We start from the raw sequence: 20,492 nt of genomic DNA on the forward strand, positions 1-20,492 counted from the left end.
TCATCACTATAATAACGTGTCGTAAATAGAAAGATCTTACTGGTGGTACGTGCACGCTGCAAGCTGGAGTAATTATCAATTCAATTCAAGGGTGCACTCACCGGAAAGAGCAGAGCGACGCTGACGGCACCACCCCTTCGGGCACGGACAGTGGCCCGCTGGTCGCGGCGGAGACACCGAGCAGGAGATACTCGACCCACCCGAGGTCGCCGTTGTTGCCTATCCGCTTGCTTGCGTAGCCGAACGGACTGCCCGGCGTCGCGGCCGACATCGCCGCCTCCTTGTCCCGCTGCGAGAGCGCGAAGAAGGCGGCAGCGGCGTTCTCGACGCGCGTCAGGAGCTCTGCCGGCACGCCGTGGCCCGTCACCTTGAAGAACCCGTGCTCCTCGCACGCCAGCGCCACCGCGCGTGCGGCGGCCGCCCGTCCATCAGAGCCGCTACCCGCCACGGAAAGGTCGACCTCCGGCACGTCGGCCAGTGGCGGCGCCGTCTTGTGCACGGCCGGGAGCGCGATCTGCTCCAGCTCGCCCTTGGCAAGAACCACCATGGTTACAAAGCAGAGGAAGCACGGAGAGCCTATGCTAATGAACTAGAGGGTGTCAGTCGGTTTGTATCCAAGAAACAGAGGAGGAATGGAGAAGGCAGTTAGGTTGACATGGAAGGGAGACGAAGGGTGTGGTCTATCTTTATATAGGCATGGGGGAGAGGTGATACTCCTACCACCTTTGCCTTGGTGCGTGTATCAGCGGTGTATGAGTGCGATGACACCACAACACAATGGGGTCTGACGGTTAGCTGTCTGGGTAGGATACAGTGCACTGTAGCGATATCCTGCAAATCGAATTAATGGGTCTCAATCATGACAGGGTTAATCGACATGATTTTGCAGGGCCGTAGGCGCATCTGGATCGCTATGCATCTCATCTCATCTCATGTTGGCGGCTAGATTCATCTTATATTCTCAAATCAAAAAAGAAAAAGAAAACTACCCGTACTAGATTCATCTGGGCTGCCAGATTAGAATCTCGGCGCGCAGGAAGACGAAACGGAGGCATATTCTGGAGATAATTAACGGAGGACATGCTTGAGCCTATCTTCTGGATCAACAACCCATGCTTTACACGGCAGATTGTATCATATATGTTGTGGAATATATACCACTACTAATTCATACATGCACGGACCGAATGAACATGTACGTATGGCAGGCCCCAACTGACAAACGGAAATATCCCGTACGCATGCGTGGCAACCTTTTAAATAGAAATAGAAAACCCCGTCACCTTGCCGCGCTCGGATCTCTCATCATGGACTAGATGAGCACTTTCTCCAAAGGACGGGATCCTCGCCTGCCTGCCTGGACAGGAGGCCGCCGGCCGCGCGGGAGGGGAAGGCCCACGTCGCGCCGCTCGCCGCGTGTCCCCGTGCGCCGAGGGCCGCCGCGCCAGGCCAGCCAACCTCTCGTTCCTCTGGGACGCCTCGCCGGTGGATTGTCGATTTGTCCACGCCTTAGAGCATCTCCAGCCGCACCCCAGCAGGCCCCTTCTCAGGTGATTTTGTTGCGCCGGTGTCGAAAAATCGGTCTAGTCATGTCTTCAGAAACCTGTTTTTCGCCTGTTTGGGTCTAAGGCGGACCTTTACCGAACCCGACGCGCTGGGGCGTCCGGGGACGCCGGGGCGATTGTTTTGGCGCGAAAGCTGATGGGCCCGTCGAGTCAGCGAGACGCCGCTTCGTCGCCCTCATTGCCTCGGTTCCCGTGGGAATCAATGCGAAAGCTGCCTCGCTGCCGCGCCGGTCAGCCTCCATTGATGCCTCTCACGGGCGGTGCAGTGAACGCGCCGCGACGCACGTCCAGCCACGCGTCGCCCGGCATGCAGCCCGTCACCGCCCCGCTACGGCTATAAAAGACGACCTCCCCGCCGGTGGACGCCACAACTCTCATCCCCCCCTCTCCGGCGTAGATAGCAACACTCCTCTCTTTCCGCCGACGAGAAACATTGCCGAGAGGTACCCAAGCGACGGCGCGGCGGCGAACGACTTCGGCCGCCGCCACCTCCAAGAGTAGGAGGTGCGCCTGCTCTACGAGGCCGAGTACCCGACGCCCCCGGACATGCGGGGGCCGGGGACGTGGCGCCTGAGCGCCGACGGCGTACCGATGCCACCGGTGCCCGAAGGAGCGGCGCGGCGTGCCGAGATCGCCCGCATCCGCTCTTGCCTGACGCAGGCGCAGAGGGACGAGCCGCACTACACCACCGACATCCACACCCTCTGGACCATGTACTTCCAACGCCGCCGCGACGAGCAGATCGCCGCCACCAACGGCATCATCCCCTGCGGTTGCTTCAACGTCGGCGGTCGACGTGAGTGGTGGGGCGTGCCAGGCCGCACCCTCGAGGCCGTCCTCGACCACATCGAGACCGGGAACGTGTCGCGCCTCGATTACCCGCAGCGGCCGACCTTCTCCCGCCACCGTGGTAGCTCTTGGCACCGCGGAGGATGGAGCCGGGGTCATCCGCGTCGTCGGGCTCTGGCTCACCGGCCGCGCCGCTCCGCCCCGTCAAGCCCGAGCCGGAGGAGATGCCGCTCGGGCGCCGCACCCGCAGCGATGCCCTCGTCATCAACGAGGGTGCCCGGCCCTCCCCGCCTGGTCTGACTCCGGGGAGGCGCTCCCTTCGCCTGGTCCGGCCGAAGCCCGAGCCGGGGTTGCTCCCGGTGAAGCCGGAGCACGTCGAGATGCCTGCCCCCGACGATGAGTCCGCTCTCAAGTGGGCGAAGGAGGACTACGTCCGTGAGCAGGTCCGCCACCAGCGCCGGGCGTACGCGGAGCTCTAGGCCTGGCGCCGCGGGCGCGAGGAGCGCGGCGTCATCGTCCTTGACAGCAACGACGAGGACGAGGCCGGGCCGTCCAGCGCGCCACCACGCCTCGCCGCCCCTGGCCAGGGCTGCAGCAGCAACGTCGCCGACTCAAGCCAGCCGCACGACGATGACGACGACTACACCCGCTTCTACAGGCTTCTCGGCATGTAGACGAGGACGGCGGCGACTAGGCATAGTTTAGGCGTAGTTTGCATGTTTTCATGTTCTATGTACCAATTTGAATGAAATTTTGCCGAGTTTGTGCAAATGTCGCCGAGTTTGCATATATTTTATACGCAATATCACCGCACCCGGGACGACCGTTGGGTCAACGACTAGGAGCTAGGTCGCCCTCACACGCCAATCTAGCGCCGGCTCGCCCCCAGGGGGCTCTTTTTCAGCGCCCTGGGGAGCCGAACGGCTAGAGATGCTCTTACCGTGGTCCAAACCGTGCATTTAGGTCCGGCGTGGGATGCTGCACCTTGCATCTTGTGTTTCGGATCAGTCACCTGACCATCAAAATTACATTAGAGCTGTGGAGTGTGAAATCAATCCATATACTTCTAGCAACCCGATTGTTTGAAATTTAATGAACAATAATTTCATTTTTACTAAATTGATGATTGAATCATCACTCTAAGATTGATTGTGCTACTTAGTCAATTTTTCAGGTGCATTTTCTATCAATGAGTTAGGGTTGTGTCAACTTTTTACTCTTTTGATCATATTGTCTTGCCCTCAAAAGTAAGATGATTCTCGAGCTTAATAACATACCGATGGTTCATGATTTTTTAAATAATTTATCCAAAATACATTTTTTAAATAAACGCAGAAGAGCTACGTATTTCAATCGATTAGAAGTGGGGCAAAGAATGCCGATTACACGGGCAAGCTAACACATTAGCAAGCAAGCAAGGGCGAAAACAAACACAAAGAGGCCTAGAGAGCCAGCTACGAAGTCCTACTCTCGTAGCAAAAAGTGCCGGTCGCCGCCCAGTGCCCAGTCATGTGCCTCCGTTAGAAGGAGGTGCAACACCTACCTCGTCGAACGCTCGGCGTCGCCATCAAAGATGCGAGCGTTCCGTTCCTTCCAGATCTATCATAAGGTCAGCTGATGCGGAGCATCTTACGAACATCACCATGTCAAGAGTCCGTTTGGAAAGTGACACGTGCGATATCTACTTCACATACATAAAGGTGAATCATCTCCTTTACACGTGTTCACTTGACCCATTTGAGGATGGTATACTACTTGACACTCCACTCATGTGCATGCATAGGTATTGTTGGAACGCTGCAGACGACGAGCAGGAGTGCGAGCGCAAGTGTACAACTACACCATCTGCGAGGGAAGCCTGGAAGAGAAGACGAAAGAAACGGATCTGCTACAAGCTACACCTCTAGGATGTCCGACGGCCTCCGGACGACCGACGACCTCTGGACGTCCGACGCCTAGAGACTTCACAAGCCAAAAGAGCTACAACCGACGAGCCCTACAGCGACCGGATGACCGACACGACAACGGACGTCCGGTATCCTCCAGCGACCGGACGACCAACATCGTCCGGAAATCCGACGCCACTTCAACAGAGCCAAAACATCGAATGTCCAACCCGCACTGGACGTCCGGTACCTCACGAGCCACCGGACGTCCGACACCGATCGGACATCCGGTACCTGCCTGTGCGCAGCTGCGGGACTTGGGCCTTGTATCCCTCTCCCACTTACCCCTTCGCGGCTTAGACTATCAATAGACCACATCCACCTCATTTCTAGGGTTAACAAAGTGATAGCTCATTTTTATGTGAGCTTTGCTTCTACTCCTCCTCTTGAGAGAGAGACAGAGACCACCACTCCCATGGAGTTCAAGACCTCCATGTGAGAAGATCCCTAGTGGATGAAGACCCCGCAAGGGAGGAACTGTTGGAGAATGCAATATTTCAAAAAAATAAATCCTACGATCATGCAAGATCTATCTAGGAGATGCATAGCAACGAAAGGGGAGAGTGTGTCTACGTACCCTTGTAGACCGAAAGCGGAAGTGTTTAGTAATGCGGTTGATGTAGTCGAACGTCTTCGCGATCCAACCGATCAAGTACCGAATGCACGACACCTCCGTGATCTGCACACGTTCAGCTCGGTGACGTCCCTCGTACTCTTGATCCAGCCGAGGCCGAGGGTGAGTTCCATCAGCACGACGACGTGTTGATGGTGATGATGAAGTTACCGACGCAGGGCTTCGCCTAAGCACTACGACAATATGACCGAGGTGTAAAACTATGGAGACGGGCACCGTACACGGCTAAAGATCAACTTGTGTGTCTATGGGGTGCCCCCTTCCCCCATATATAAAGGAGGGGAGGAGGAGGGCCGGCCTCAAGGGGTACGCCCAAGGGGGGGATTCCTACTCCTAGTAGGAGTAGGTTTCCCCCTTTCCTAGTCCAAGTAGGAGAAGAAGGAAGGAGAGGAAGAAGAGAAGGAATGGGGGGGGGCTAGCCCTAGTCCAATTAGGTTTGGGCTAGGGGGGCATGCGCCCCACCTTGGACTGCCTCCTCTCTTCCACCATTAGGCCCATGAGACCCAATAACTTCCTCGCGGGGGGGGGGGGGTCCGGTAACCCCCGGTACTCCGGAACTTATCTGAAACGACCCGAACCATTCCGCTGTCTGAATGTAGCCTTCCAATATATGAATCTTTATGTCTCGACCATTTGGAGACTCCTCGTCATGTCCGTGATCACATCCAGGACTCCGAACAACCTTCGGCACATCAAATCACATAACTCATAATACATATCATCATCGAACGTTAAGCATGCGGACCATACAGGTTTGAGAACTATGTAGACATGACCGAGACTCATCTCCGGTCAATAACCAATAGCGGAACCTGGATGCTCATATTGGTTTCTACATATTCTACAAAGATCTTTATCGGTCAAACCGCATAATAACATACGTTGTTCCCTTTGTCGTCGGTATGCTACTTGCCCGAGATTTGATCGTCGGTATCATCATACCTAGTTCAATCTCGTCACTGGCAAGTCTCTTTACTCGTTCCGTAATGCATCATCCCGTGACTAACTCATTAGTCACATTACTTGCAAGGCTCATAGTGATGTGAATTACCGAGAGGGCCCATAGATACCTCTCCGATACACGGGGTGACAAATCCTAATCTCGATCTATGCCAGCTCAACAAACACCATCGGAGACACCTATAGAGCATCTTCATAATCACCCAGATACGTTGTGACGTTTGATATCACACAAGGTGTTCCTCTGGTATTTTTTTTGACTGGTGACTGTAGGGAAACCCCCCACAACATTCAACATTTATTCATAATGTAAATATACAATGTACATGGATTACAAGGGGTAATCAAAAAGGAAGAAATGTAACAAAAACTAAGAAGCTAATTTACAAAACCTCATGGAGGTAGAAATGAAATCCATCTTAGCAGCTCCTCCTTATATCTTTGCTTGACTCTGTGTTGCATGAGTGTGATATCATGGATGAAAGCACTCCTCCATCTATTAAAACTCTATCTCTCAAGTCTGAACACTTTTGCATTCCTCATTATCCAAATGTTCCTCCAGTATTCGGGAGTTGCATAATCTCATAGTCATAGGAACATGTATAAGTCATGAAGAAAGCAATATCAATAAACTAAACGATCAAAGTGCTAAGCTAGCGGATGGGCTAGTCCATCACATCATTCTCTAATGATGTGATCCCATTCATCAAATGACAACACATGTCCATGGCTAGGAAACTTAACCTCTTTGATTAACGAGCTAGTCAAGTAGAGGCATACTAGGGACACTCTGTTTGTCTATGTATTCACACATGTACTAAGTTTCCGGTTAATACAATTCTAGCATGAATAATAAACATTTATCATGATATGAGGAAATATAAATAACAACTTTATTATTGCCTCTAGGGCATATTTCCTTCAGTCTCCCACTTGCACTAGAGTCAATAATCTAGATTATACAGTAATGATTCTAACACCGATGGAGTCTTGGTGCTGATCATGTTTTGCTCGTGAGAGAGGCTTAGTCAATGGGTCTGCAACATTCAGATCCGTATGTATCTTGCAAATCTCTATGTCTCCCTCCTTGACTTGATCGCGGATGGAATTGAAGCGTCTCTTGATGTGCTTGGTTCTCTTGTGAAATCTGGATTCCTTTGACAAGGCAATTGCACCAGTCTTGTCACAAAAGATTTTCATTGGACCCAATGCACTAGGTATTACACCTAGATCAGATATGACCTCCTTCATCCAGACTCCTTCATTTGCTGCTTCCGAAGCAGCTATGTATCCCGCTTCACACGTAGATCCCACCACGACGCTCTGCTTAGAACTGCACCAACTGACAGCTCCCCCATTCAATAAAATATGTATCTGATTTGTGACGCCGAGTCATCCAGATCGGTGTCAAAGCTTGCATCGACGTAACCGTTTACGACGAGCTCTTTGTCACCTCCATAAACGAGAAACATATCCTTAGTTCTTTTCAGGTATTTCAGGATGTTCTTGACCGCTGTCCAGTGATCCACTCCTGGATTACTTTGGTACCTCCCTGCTAAACTAATAGCAAGGCACACATCTGGTCTGGTACATAGCATTGCATACATGATAGAACCTATGGCTGAGGCATAGGGAATGACTTTCATTTTCTCTCTATCTTCTGCAGTGGTCGGCCATTGAGTCTGACTCAACTTCACACCTTGTAACACAGGCAAGAACCCTTCCTTTGCTTGATCCATTTTGAACTTGTTCAAAACTTTATCAAGGTATGTGATTTGTGAAAATCCAATTAAGCATCTTGATCTATCTCTATAGATCTTGATGCCCAATATATAAGGAGCTTCACCGAGGTCTTTCATTGAAAAATTCTTATTCAAGTATCCTTTTATGCTATTCAGAAATTCAGTATCATTTCCGATCAACAATATGTCATCCACATATAATATCAGAAATGCTACAGAGCTCCCACTCACTTTCTTGTAAATACAGACTTCTCCAAAAGTCTGTATAAAACCGTATGATTTGATCACACTATGAAAGCGTATATTCCAACTCCGAGATGCTTGCACCAGTCCATAAATGGATCACTGGAGCTTGCACACTTTGTTAGCACCTTTTGGATCGATAAAACCTTCCGGTTGCATCATATACAACTCTTCTTTAATATATCCATTAAGGAATGCAGTTTTGACATCCATTTGCCAAATTTCATAATCATAAAATGCGGCAATTGCTAACATGATTCGAACGGACTTAAGCATCGCTACGGGTGAGAAGGTCTCATCGTAGTAAACTCCTTGAACTTGTCGAAAGCCTTTCGCAACAAGTCGATCTTTGTAGACAGTAACATTACCGTCAGTGTCAGTCTTCTTCTTGAAGATCCATTTATTCTCTATGGCTTGCCGATCATCGGGCAAGTCAACCAAAGTCCACACTTTCTTCTCATACATGGATCCCATCTCAGATTTCATGGCCTCAAGGCATTTCATGGAATCTGGGCTCATCATCGCTTCCTCATAGTTCGTAGGTTCATCATGGTCAAGTAACATGACCTCCAGATCAGGATTACCGTACCGCTCTGGTGCGGATCTTTCTCTGGTTGACCTATGAGGTTTGGTAGTAACTTGATAAGAAGTTTCATGATCAACACCATTAACTTCCTCACTAATTGGTGTAGGAATCACTGGAAGTGATTTCTGTGATGAACTACTTTCCAATAAGGGAGAAGGTACAGTTACCTCATCAAGTTCTACTTTCCTCCCACTCACTTCTTTCGAGAGAAACTCCTTCTCTAGAAAGGATCCATTCTTAGCAACGAATATGTTGCCTTCGGATCTGTGATAGAAGGTGTACCCAACAGTCTCTTTTGGGTATCCTATAAAGACACATTTCTCTAATTTGGGTTCGAGCTTATAAAGACACATTTTTCACATAAGCATCGCAGCCCCAAACTTTAAGAAATGACAATTTGGGTTTCTTGCCAAACCACAGTTCATACGGTCTCGTCTCAATGGATTTCGATGGTGCCCGATTTAACGTGAATGCTGCCTTCTCTAAAGCATAACCCCAAAACGATAGCAGTAAATCAGTAAGAGACATCATAGATCACACCATATCTAATAAAGTGCGGTTACGACGTTCAGACACACCATTACTGTTGGGGATATAGCTACCAGGTATGACCCGCCCAGGAGGGGCCGGGTCAGCCCCAATGGCGGGTCACAAAGGGAGCCCAGTAACATTCAAGGCGATAGTTTATTAAGGCTTATAGAAGTCCTAAGCCCAGAGGCGGCTTAAGGCCCAATATTGTAAACCGCCGTATGTAAGGAAAGACTTGTAAAGAAAGGCATATAAAAGAAGTCACCGATCCAGACGCGTTTTATGAGCCGTCCGGGACTCTGTAGGCCGCCAGGCGTCAACCCGTGTATATAAGGGGACGACCCGGTGGCGGCTTAGGGCAAGAAACAAGAGATCGATAACCAAGCCGACAGATTAGCCTCTTGGTGATCGAAACCCCAGCAATTCCAAACACAACTAGACGTAGGCTTTTACCTTCATCGTAAGGGTCCGAACTAGTATAAAACCTCTCATGTCCTTTGTCCCGATTAACCCCTTTAAGCTTCCTAGTTGCAATGGCCCTACGACTAAGTCCTTTTGCTAGGACATCTGCCGTGACAATTCCACGACAATTACACTGTGGTGTTCTAGGTGGCGTGAGTTGCGAAACTATTCCGCATTGTTTCAAATGAAGACCAAACTCATAACTCAAATATTCACCTCCACGATCAGATCGTAGAAACTTAATTTTCTTGTTACGATGATTTTCCATGTAACACCTCGGATGTAACGTGCCATATTTTTAACTCCGACTCTTGCCATTTTCGGCTTTAAGTTATGAGATTCCCTTTGTGGTTGGGTTTTGTCTTCGTTTTGCATTTTGTTCATGTCATGCATTTTATATCACGTCGTCATGTGCATCTCATTTGCATACATGTTTGTCTCATGCATTCGAGCATTTTCCCCGTTGTCCTTTCGCAATCCGACACTCCCACATGCACTGGCGCACCCCTCTTGTCTCTTTTTGTGAGTGGGTGTTAAACGTTCTCGAAATGGACCGAGATTTGCCAAGTGGCCTTGGTACACCACCGGTAGACCGCCTGTCAAATTTCGTTCCATTTGGAGGCCGTTTGATGCTCCAACAGTTAGCCGGGTAACCGCAAAGGCCTCTTCTGTGTTGCAGCCCAACACCCCTCCAAAACGGCCCAATAACCCATCTAAACCATCTCCATGTCCTCCGTCGTTGGATCACGATCGTGTAGGCAAAAACTACATCTCATTTGGACACTCCAAACTCCCTCTACCTATATAAAAGCCCCTTCCCCTCCATTTTTGGGCAAAACCCTAGCCACCACAACCTCCGCGCCGCCGGACACATTCGTCCGAGCCGGATGCGTCCGCCGTCGCTGCCCGCAACCAATCCCTGCCCGCCATGTGTCACTCCATCACCGCCCACTGCCGCTGGCCCGCGAGCCCGCAGCGGGCCCGCCGAGCCCATCGTCGCCGCCCGCGCCCCAGCGCATCCCCGCGCCGCCGCCCTTCGCCCACCTCGCCGGCCCCGCCGCCCACAGATCCGTCGCGCCTGCCGCTCGACCTCGCCGCCGCTCCGACGGGAGCTCGCCGGAGCGCGGGACCGCGCCGTCGCCCCGCTACCCGCGCGCTCCACCGCCGCCGATCTCCGCCTCCGCAGCGCCGTCAAGGCCTGCCTGCGCCAGATCCGCCCCTCGCCGAGTTCGCTGGAGTGCGCCACCCCGTGCCCAGCTCGCCGAAGCCGCTTTCAGGCCGCCGTTGACCGCGCCGGCTCCTCCCCTCGCCGACGCCCCCCTTGACACCCGATGGGATCAGATCCACCAGGTCGGGCATCCAAACGCCGCATCACCGTCCCGGATTGACGCCGTCCAGTTTCCAGAGGGTATAATTTCTTCTAAGTCTTTTTCCCAGTGACATTTTTATGCCCTCTTTGACTTGTCGTATCTCGGTGACCGTGGCTCCAAATCATGCATATGATATATCAAATTGTTCACCTCATTGAGCTCTTCATGGTAGAAGCATGTCCATGCATGTTACTATACCTTATGATGCCATTTTCTTTGATGCAAGAGTGCTATAAAATGTTAACTGCTGGTACTTATCAGTTTATGAGGTTTTGTCATTTTTGTTGCATTTGATGTGTGCATCATATGAGCTTGAGGTCTACACGTGTCTTGAACTACAACATGCCATATTTACAGGGGTTGTTTTCTTGTATTTTTGTGATCTATGTGGTGACTAGAATAAGCATGCAAACTAGGCTCCGTAATGTTGCTGTTTTCAGGGACAGAATTTTGCTAAGTCTTTTACCTGCTGTTATTTTGATGCCATGTAAACTTGATGCTATAGTGAGAACCATGCTTATTTTGGGTTACTTCAGTAAGGATGTTTTGAACATGTGGTTATGCTCTATCCATCAATGCCCCTATTTGCAATTATCGAGTGCTCTAGCATGTCTTTTGCTTGCTCTACTTTTGCTATAAAATGTTCTTGGCAGAATGTTAACATGTTAATCAATATTGCTATTGTTGTTGCTAGTGATCCACGCATACTATGAACTTGCTCTTGCCATGTTTAGCTTCATCAACATGTCATCTTGCTATTGCTATGCTTATATTGTCATGCAATGCTTTGTGGTGAGTGGCATGAGCTCGCAAAGTTGCTATCATGAATCTGTTTATGCTATGCTCTGTTTTTCTACTAAGTCTGAAACTGTTAATAAAACTTGCTATGTTTACATGGGTGCCACCATATCTTCTGTGCCATTTGGGCTCATGTTCAGCACGGGACTTTTGATCTATGCATTTAGTAGAATCATGCCATGCCTTGGTTTGCTATGATATGTTCTTGTAGCATGATGTTTGCTTGCTCTAAACATTGCTTCCTGATGTTGTTTTGACATGTTAGTATTTTCACTAAGTCTGTGATGCTGATATCTTTTGCACTTTTGCCATGCTTGTGTGAGCCTGTTCTAGTGTGTTTTAGTCGTAGCTCAGTGTTCATGTTTTGTCAAGCATCTCTTGTAAATCACTTCCATAAGCTTTGTGGTTATGTTGGAGTGCAGTAGCTTAGTTTCTTGTTGCATTCTAAGTGCCTTCGTGCTGTTAATTATAGTTTTGCACCATTCTTGTTTTGCTTGCCATTTGCAAACCGTGCATCCGTTTCCGGTGATCTTTATATCAATTTCAACCGAAATCATCTCATCTTTCTAGCGGCGTACTTGGTTTGACAAGTTGATGTCTTGATCATTCTTTCCCTTCCGAAGCACGCATATGCATTGCATATCATGTCTTGCATATCATGTCTTGCATATCATGCCATGTATTGCATCATGTTGCTTGTGCATTGCACCGTGATTGATTGTCGGTCCTTTGCTTGTGTTCTTGCTTTGGGTAGAGCCGAGAGACGAGTACGTGAACGAGGAACTTGTTGAGTACGCTAACGAGGATCAAGCTTTCGACAACTTTGAGAGCTTTGCAGGCAAGATGACCATACCCTCGAAATCACTTCTATCTTTGCTTGCTAGTTGTTCGCTCTATTGCTATGTCGCGCTACCTACCACTTGTTTATCATGCCTCCCATGTTAACATGTCAAGCCTCTAACCCACCTTCCTTGCAAACCGTTGTTTGGCTATGTTACCGCTTTTGCTTAGCCCCTCTTATGGTGTTGCTAGTTGTAGGTGAAGATGAAGCTTGTTCCATGTTGGAACATGGATATTGTTGGGATATCACTATTATCTCTTATTTACTTTAGTGCATCTATATACTTGGTAAAGGGTGGAAGGATCGGCCTTTTGCCCGGTGTTTTGTTCCACTCTTTCCACCCTAGTTTCCGTCATACCGGTGTTATGTTCCTCGATTTTGTGTTCCTTATGCGGTTGGGTGTTATGGGAACCCCTTGACAGTTCGCTTTGAATAAAACTCCTCCCGCAAGGCCCAACCTTGGTTTTACCATTTTCCTACCTACCACCATATACCTTTCCGTTGGGTTCTACAGACTCAAGGGTCATCTTATTTTAAAACCCCCTGGGCCAGTGCTCCTCTGAGTGTTGGTCTGAAACGGGCAGCCTGCTTGGCCATCTCGGGGAAACTTGAGGGTTGGTTTTACTCGTAGCTTGACCTATCTGGTGTGCCCTGAGAACGAGATATGTGCGACTCCTATCCGGATTTGTCGGCACATCGAGCGGCTTTGCTGGTCTTATTTTACCATTGTCGAAATGTCTTGTAACCGGGATTCTGAAACTGACCGGGTCTTCCTGGGAGAAGGAATATCCTTCATTGACCATGGGAGCTTGTGATGGGCTAAGTTGAGACACCCCTACAGGGTATAAACCTTCGAGAGCCGTGCCCGCGGATATGTGGCAGATGGGAATTTGTTAATATCCGGTTGTAGAGAACTTGACACTTAATTAAAGTGAATCAACCACGTGTGTTGCCGTGATGGTCTTATTTTGGTGGAGTCCGGGAAGTGAACACGACCTTGTGTTATGCTTGAACGTAAGTAGCTTTAGGATCACTTCTTGATCACTTCTAGCTTCTCGACCGTGCCAAGGATACCAGTGCAAGCGATGCTACCGAACTCAAGTGGGAGTTCGACGAGGATTCGGGCCATTACTATGTTTCTTTTCCGGATGATCAGTAGAGGAGCCCAGTTGAGACGACCAGGGATCTAGCATTTGGGGTTGTCTTCCTTTATTTTGGTTCCGTAGTCGGACCTTTGATTGTACTTTGGATGATGTATGATTTATTTATGTAATGTGTGAAGTGGCGATTGTAAGCCAACTCTTTATCCCTTTCTTATTCAGTACATGGGATGTGTGAAGATTACCCCTCTTGCGACAAGCCTACCATGTGGCTATGCCTCTAAGTCATGCCCCGACTCGTGGGAGATATAGCCGCATTGTTGGTGTTACATTCCACTTCACTCTGAAATTATTTGAACTTTTCAAATGTTTCAGACTTATGTTTCATCAAGTAGATATACCCATATCTGCTTAAATCATCTGTGAAGGTCAGAAAATAACGATACCCGCCGTGAGCATCAACACTCATCGGACTGCATACATCAGTATGTATTATTTCCAACAAGTCTCTTACTTGCTCCATTGTTCCGGAGAACGGAGTCTTAGTCATCTTGCCCATGAGGCATGGTTCACAAGCATCAAGTGATTCATAATCAAGTGATTCCAGAAGCCCATCAGCATGGAGTTTCTTCATGCGCTTTATACCAATATGAACTAAATGATAGTGCCACAAATAAGTTCCACTATCATTATTAAACTTATATCTTTTGGCTTCAATACTATGAATATGTGTATCACTACTATCGAGATTCAATAAAAATAGACCACTCATTAGGGTGCATGAACATAAAAGATATTACTCATATAAATAGAACAACTATTATTCTCTGATTTAAATGAATAACCGTCTCGCATCAAACAAGATCCAGATATAATGTTCATGCTTAATGCTGTCACCAAATAACAATTATTCAGGTCTAATACTAATCCCGAAGGTAGATGTAGAGGTAGCGTGCCGACGGCGATCACATTGACTTTGGAAACATTTCCTACGCACATCGTCACCTCGTCCTTAGCCAATCTTTACTTAATCTGTAGCCCCTGTTTTGAATTGCAAATATTAACAATAGAACCGGTATCAAATACCCAGGCGCTACTGCGAACATTAGTAAGGTACACATCAATAACATGTATATCAAATATACCTTTCACTTTGCCATCCTTCTTTGCCAAATACTTGGGGTAGTTCCACTTCCAGTGACCAGTCCCTTTGCAGTAGAAGCACTCAGTCTCAGGCTTAGGTCCAGACTTGGGCTTCTTAACTTGATCAGCAGCTTGCTTGCCGTTCTTCTTGAAGTTCCCCTTCTTCCCTTTTCCCTTCTTCTTGAAACTAGTGGTCTTGTTGACCATCAACACTTGATGCTCCTTCTTGATTTCTACCTTCGCGACTTTTAGCATTACGAAGAGCTCGGGAATTGTCTTATCCATTCCTTGCATATTATAGTTCATCATGAAGCTTTTGTAGCTTGGTGGTAGTGAATGAAGAACTCTTTCAATGACACTATCATCACGAAGATTAACTCCCAGTTGAGTCAAGTGGTTGTGGTACCCAGACATTCTGAGTATATGTTCACTGACAGAACTATTCTCCTGCATCCTGCAGCTGCAAAACTTATTGGAGACTTCATACCTCTCAATCCGGGCATTTGCTTGAAATATTAACTTCAACTCCTGGAACATCTCATATGCTCCATGATGTTCAAAACATCGTTGAAGTCCCGATTCTAAGTCGTAAAGCATGGCACACTGAGCTATCGAGTGGTCATCAGCTTTGCTTTGCTAGACGTTCATAACATCTGGTGTTGCTCCTACAGCGGGCTTTGCACCTAGCGATGCTTCCAGGACATAATTCTTCTGTGCAGCAATGAGGATAATACTCAAGTTACGGACCTAGTCCGTGTAGTTTCTATCATCATCTTTCAACTTAGCTTTATCTAGGAACGCATTAAAATTCAAAGGAACAGTAGCACGAGCCATTTATCTACAACAACATAGACATGCAAAATACTATCAGGTACTAAGTTCATGATAAATTAAAGTTTAATTAATCATATTACTTAAGAACTCCCACTTAGATAGACATCCCTCTAATCATGTAAGTGATCACGTGATCCATATCAACTAAAACATGTCTGATCATCACATGAGATGGAGTAGTTTTCAATGGTGAACATCACTATGTTGATCATATCTACTATATGATTCATGATCGACCTTTCGGTCTCACTGTTCCGAGGCCATATCTACATATGCTAGGCTCGTCAAGTTTAACCCGAGTATTCTGCTTGTGCAAAACTGGCTTGCACCCGTGGTATGTGAACATAGAGCTTATCACACCTGATCATCATGTGGTGTCTCGGCACAACGAACTGTAGCAATGACGATACTCAGGGAGAACACTTATACCTTGAAATTTAGTGAGAGATCATCTTATAATGCTACCACCGTACTAAGCAAAATAAGATGCATAAAGGATAAACATCACATGCAATCAATATAAGTGATATGATATGGCCATCATCATCTTGTGCCTTTGATCGCAATCTCCAAAGAACCGTCATGATCACCATCGTCACCAGCTGACCTCCATCATAGCATCATTGTCATCTTGCCAACTATTGCTTCTACGACTATCGCTACCGCTTAGTGATAAAGTAAAGCAATTACATGGAGATTGCATTTCATAAAATAGAGCGACCACCATATGGCTCCTTCCAGTTGTCGATAACTTTGTTACAAAACATGATCATCTCATACAACAATTTATATAATCACGTCTTGCCATATCACATCACAACATGCCCTGCAAAAACAAGTTAGACGTCCTCTACTTTGTTGTTGGAAGTTTTACGTGGCTGCTACGGGCTTAGCAAGAACCGTTCTTACCTACGCATCAAACCCACAACGATTTTTCGTGAAGTGTGCTGTTTTAACCTTCAACAAGGACCGGGCGTAGTCACACTCGATTCAACTAAAGTTGGAGAAACAGACACCCACTAGCCACCTGTGTGTGAAGCACATTGGTAGAACCAGTCTCATGAACGCGGTCATGTAATGTCGGTCTGGGCCGCTTCATCCAACAATACCGTCGAATCAAAGTATGACATGCTGGTAAGCAGTATGACTATTATCGTCCACAACTCTTTGTGTTCTACTCGTGCATATAACATCTACGCATAGACCTGGCTCGGATGCCACTATTGGAGAACACAGTATTTCAAAAAATTTCCTACAATCATGCAAGATCTATCTAGGAGATGCATAGCAACGAGATGGGAGAGTGTGTCTACATACCCTTGTAGACCGAAAGCGGAAGCATTTAGTAACGCGGTTGATGTAGTCGAACGTCTTCGTGATCCAACCGATCAAGTACCAAACGCACGACACCTCCGCGATTTGCACACGTTCAGATCGGTGACGTCCCTTGTACTCTTGATCCATCTGAGGCCGAGGGTGAGTTCCGTCAGCACGACGGCATGTTGACGGTGATTATGAAGTTACCGACGAGGGCTTCACCTAAGCACTATGACAATATGACTGAGGTGTAAAACTATGGAGGAGGGCACCGCACACGGCTAAAGATCAACTTGTGTGTCTATGAGGTGTCCCCTCCCCCATATATAAAGGAGGGGAGGAGGAGGAGGGCCGGCCTCAAGGGGCGCGCCCAAGGGGGGATTCCTACTCCTAGTAGGAGTAGGTTTTCCCCTTTCCTAGTCCAAGTAGGAGAAGAAGGAAGGAGAGGAAGAAGAGAAGGAAAGGGGGCCCGCCCCCTAGCCCTAGTCCAATTCGGTTTGGGCTAGGGGGAGCACCTTGGCCTGCCTCTGCTCTTCCACAATTAGGCCCATGAGGCCCAATAATTTCCCGGAGGGGGGGGGGGGGGGGTTCCGGTAACCCCCGGTACTCCAAAACTTATCCAAAACGACCCGAACCATTCCGGTGTCCGAATGTAGCCTTCCAATATATGAATCTTTATGTCTCGACCATTAAGAGACTCCTCGTCATGTCCATGAGCACATCCGGGACTCCGAACAACCTTCGGTATATCGAATAACATAACTCATAATACATATCGTCATCGAACTTTAAGCGTGCGGACCCTACAGGTTCGAGAACTATGTAGACATGACAGAGAATCATCTCCGATCAATAACCAATAGCGGGACCTGGATGCTCATATTGGTTCCTAAATATTCTATGAAGATCTTTATCGGTCAAACCGCATAAGAACATACGTTGTTCCCTTTGTCATCGGTATGGTACTTGCCCGGGATTTAATCATCGATATCATCATACCTAGTTGAATCTCGTCACCGGCAAGTCTCTTTACTCGTTCCGTAATGCATCATGCCGTGACTAACTCATTAGTCACATTACTTGCATGGCTCATAGTGATGTGCATTACCGAGAGGGCCCAGAGATACCTCTTCAATACATGGAGTGACGAATACTAATCTGGATCTATGCCAACTCAACAAACACCATTGGAGACACATGTAGAGCATCTTTATAATCACCCAGTTACACTGTGATGACTGATAGCACACAAGGTGTTCCTCCGGTATTCGAGAGTTGCATAATCTCATAGTCATAGGAACATGTACAAGTCATGAAGAAAGCAATAGCAATAAACTAAATGATCAAAGTGCTAAGCTAACAGATGGGTCTAGTTCATCACATCATTCTCTAATGATGTGATCCCATTCATCAAATGACAACACATGTCCATGGCTAGGAAACTTAACCATCTTTGATTAACGAGCTAGTCAAGTAGAGGCATACTAGGGACACTCTGTTTGTCTATGTATTCACACATGTACTAAGTTTCCGGTTAATACAATTCTATCATGAATAATAAACATTTATCATGATATGAGGAAATATAAATAACAACTTTATTATTGCCTCTAGGGCATATTTCCTTCAAGAACCTCCATGAACTCAAGGCTCCTTCTAGGAGATGAACTAGTTACCTTTGTATCCCCCTTTGTTGACTTTGGATCATGTATCTCTCTTTGTGTTCATGGATCTAGCACATGTGCGATTGTTTCTTGTTGATTTGAGTGTTTCCTCGTTCCCCTCGTGATTTCTCCCTTGTGTTCTTCGTGTTCTTCGTGGGAATCCCCTCCATTTGTGAAAGATCGGCCTACATCTGGTTAGCCCCATATCATATGGTATCATGAGCCACGTTTATCACAAATTTGGAGTCTCCACCACCGTTTTCTAGCTTGATTTTATTGTGTTCTTGCCCAATTTCAAAAATTCCCCACCGAAAAGAGCCACAATTTTTTTTGTGATTTTTTCGTTTGACGATGTTTTGTTGATTTTCATCCATGGATTCTGTAATGCCCATGATGCAGCTATAGCTCCCACGTGTCGAGGCATGACTTAGAGAGATAACCGCATAGTGGTTTTGTCGCAAGAAGGGTCATCTTCACAAACATCCCATGTAATGAATAAGACAGGGGTAAATAGATGTTGGCTCACACTCGCCACGTCACATAATACATAAATCATTCATACATCATCGAAAATACACTCATAGACCGACTACGGTCAAATCCGAATGAAAAGGAAGATAACCCCAAATGATGGATCCCCGATCGTCCCAACTGGGATCCACTACTGATCATCAGGAAACGACACATAGTAACGACCAAGGTCCTCATCGAACTCCCACTTGAGTTCGGTAGCATCACCTGCACTGGTATCATCGGCACCTGCAACTATTTTGGAAGTATCCGTGAGTCACGAGGACTCAGCAATCTCACACCCGCGAGATCAAGACTATTTAAGCTTATGGGTAGGATAAGGTAATGAGGTGGAGCTGCAACAAGCGCTAAGCAAATATGGTGGCTAACATACGCAAATAAGAGTAAGAAGAGAAGCTACGCAACGGTCGTGAAGCTGGAAGTGATCAAGAAGTGATCCTGAAACTACTTACGTTCAAACATAACCGAAGACCGTGTTCACTTCCCGGATTCCGCTGGAAAGAGACCATCACGGCTACACACGCGGTTGATTCATTTTAATTAAGTCAATTTCAAGTTCTCTACAACCGGATATTAACAAATTCCCATCTGGCACATAACCGCGGGCACGGCTCTCGAAAGTTTATACCCTGCAGGGGTGTCCCAACTTAGCCCATCACAAGCTCTCACTATCAAAGAAGGATATTCCTTCTCCCTGAAAGACCCGATCAGTCTCGGAATCCCGGTTACAAGACATTTCGACAATGGTAAAACAAGACCAGCAAGACCGCCCGATGTGCCGACAAATCCCGATAGGAGTCGCACGTATCTCGTTCTCAGGGCACACCGGATGGGACAAGCTACGAGTAAAACGAGCCCTCAAGTTTCCCCGAGGTGGCCCCGCAGGCTGTCCATTTCGAACCAACACTCAGAGGAGCACTGGCCCGGGGGGAGGGTTAAAATAAAGATGACCCTCGGGTCTGCAAACCCCAAGGGAAAGTTATAGGTTTTTAGGCAAATGTAAAACCAAGGTTGGGCCTTGCTGGAGTTTTATTCAAGGCGAACTGTCAAGGGGGTCCGATAACCCCAACCGCGTAAGGAACGCAAAATCAAGGAACATAACACTGGTATGACGGAAACTAAGGCGGCAAGAGTGGAACAAATCACCAGGCATAAGTCCGAGCCTTCCGCCCTTTACCAAGTATATAGATGCATTATTTAAAATAATATATATTGTGATATCCCAACATAACCATATTCCAACATGGAACAAGCTTCACCTGCAACTAACAACGCTATAAGAGGGGCTGAGCAAAAGCAGTAACTTAGTCAAACAACAGTTTGCTTGGAAGGCAGGTTAGAGGCTTGACATGGCAATATGGGAGGCATGATATAACAAGTGGTAGGTAGCGCGACATAGCGATAGAATGAACAACTAGCAAGCAAAGATAGAAGTGATA

The 20,492-nt window shown here is 47.5% G+C and overlaps 1 protein-coding gene across 1 annotated transcript in view; it reads right to left on the bottom strand.

Annotated features, from left to right (window-relative positions):
• Positions 1-707, bottom strand: part of LOC123041946 (gibberellin 2-beta-dioxygenase 3) — a 4,421-nt gene extending 3,714 nt beyond the window's left edge. Inside the window, exon 1 of the mRNA XM_044464496.1 lies at positions 102-707. Within this exon, the coding sequence (XP_044320431.1) occupies positions 102-547 (446 nt within the window). The 5' untranslated portion in view covers positions 548-707. The remainder of the gene's footprint in view (positions 1-101) is intronic.
• Positions 708-20,492: the final 19,785 nt, after the last annotated feature.

This window comes from Triticum aestivum, chromosome 1A, assembly GCF_018294505.1.
Source record: "Triticum aestivum cultivar Chinese Spring chromosome 1A, IWGSC CS RefSeq v2.1, whole genome shotgun sequence".
NCBI classification, from domain to species: Eukaryota; Viridiplantae; Streptophyta; class Magnoliopsida; order Poales; family Poaceae; genus Triticum; species Triticum aestivum.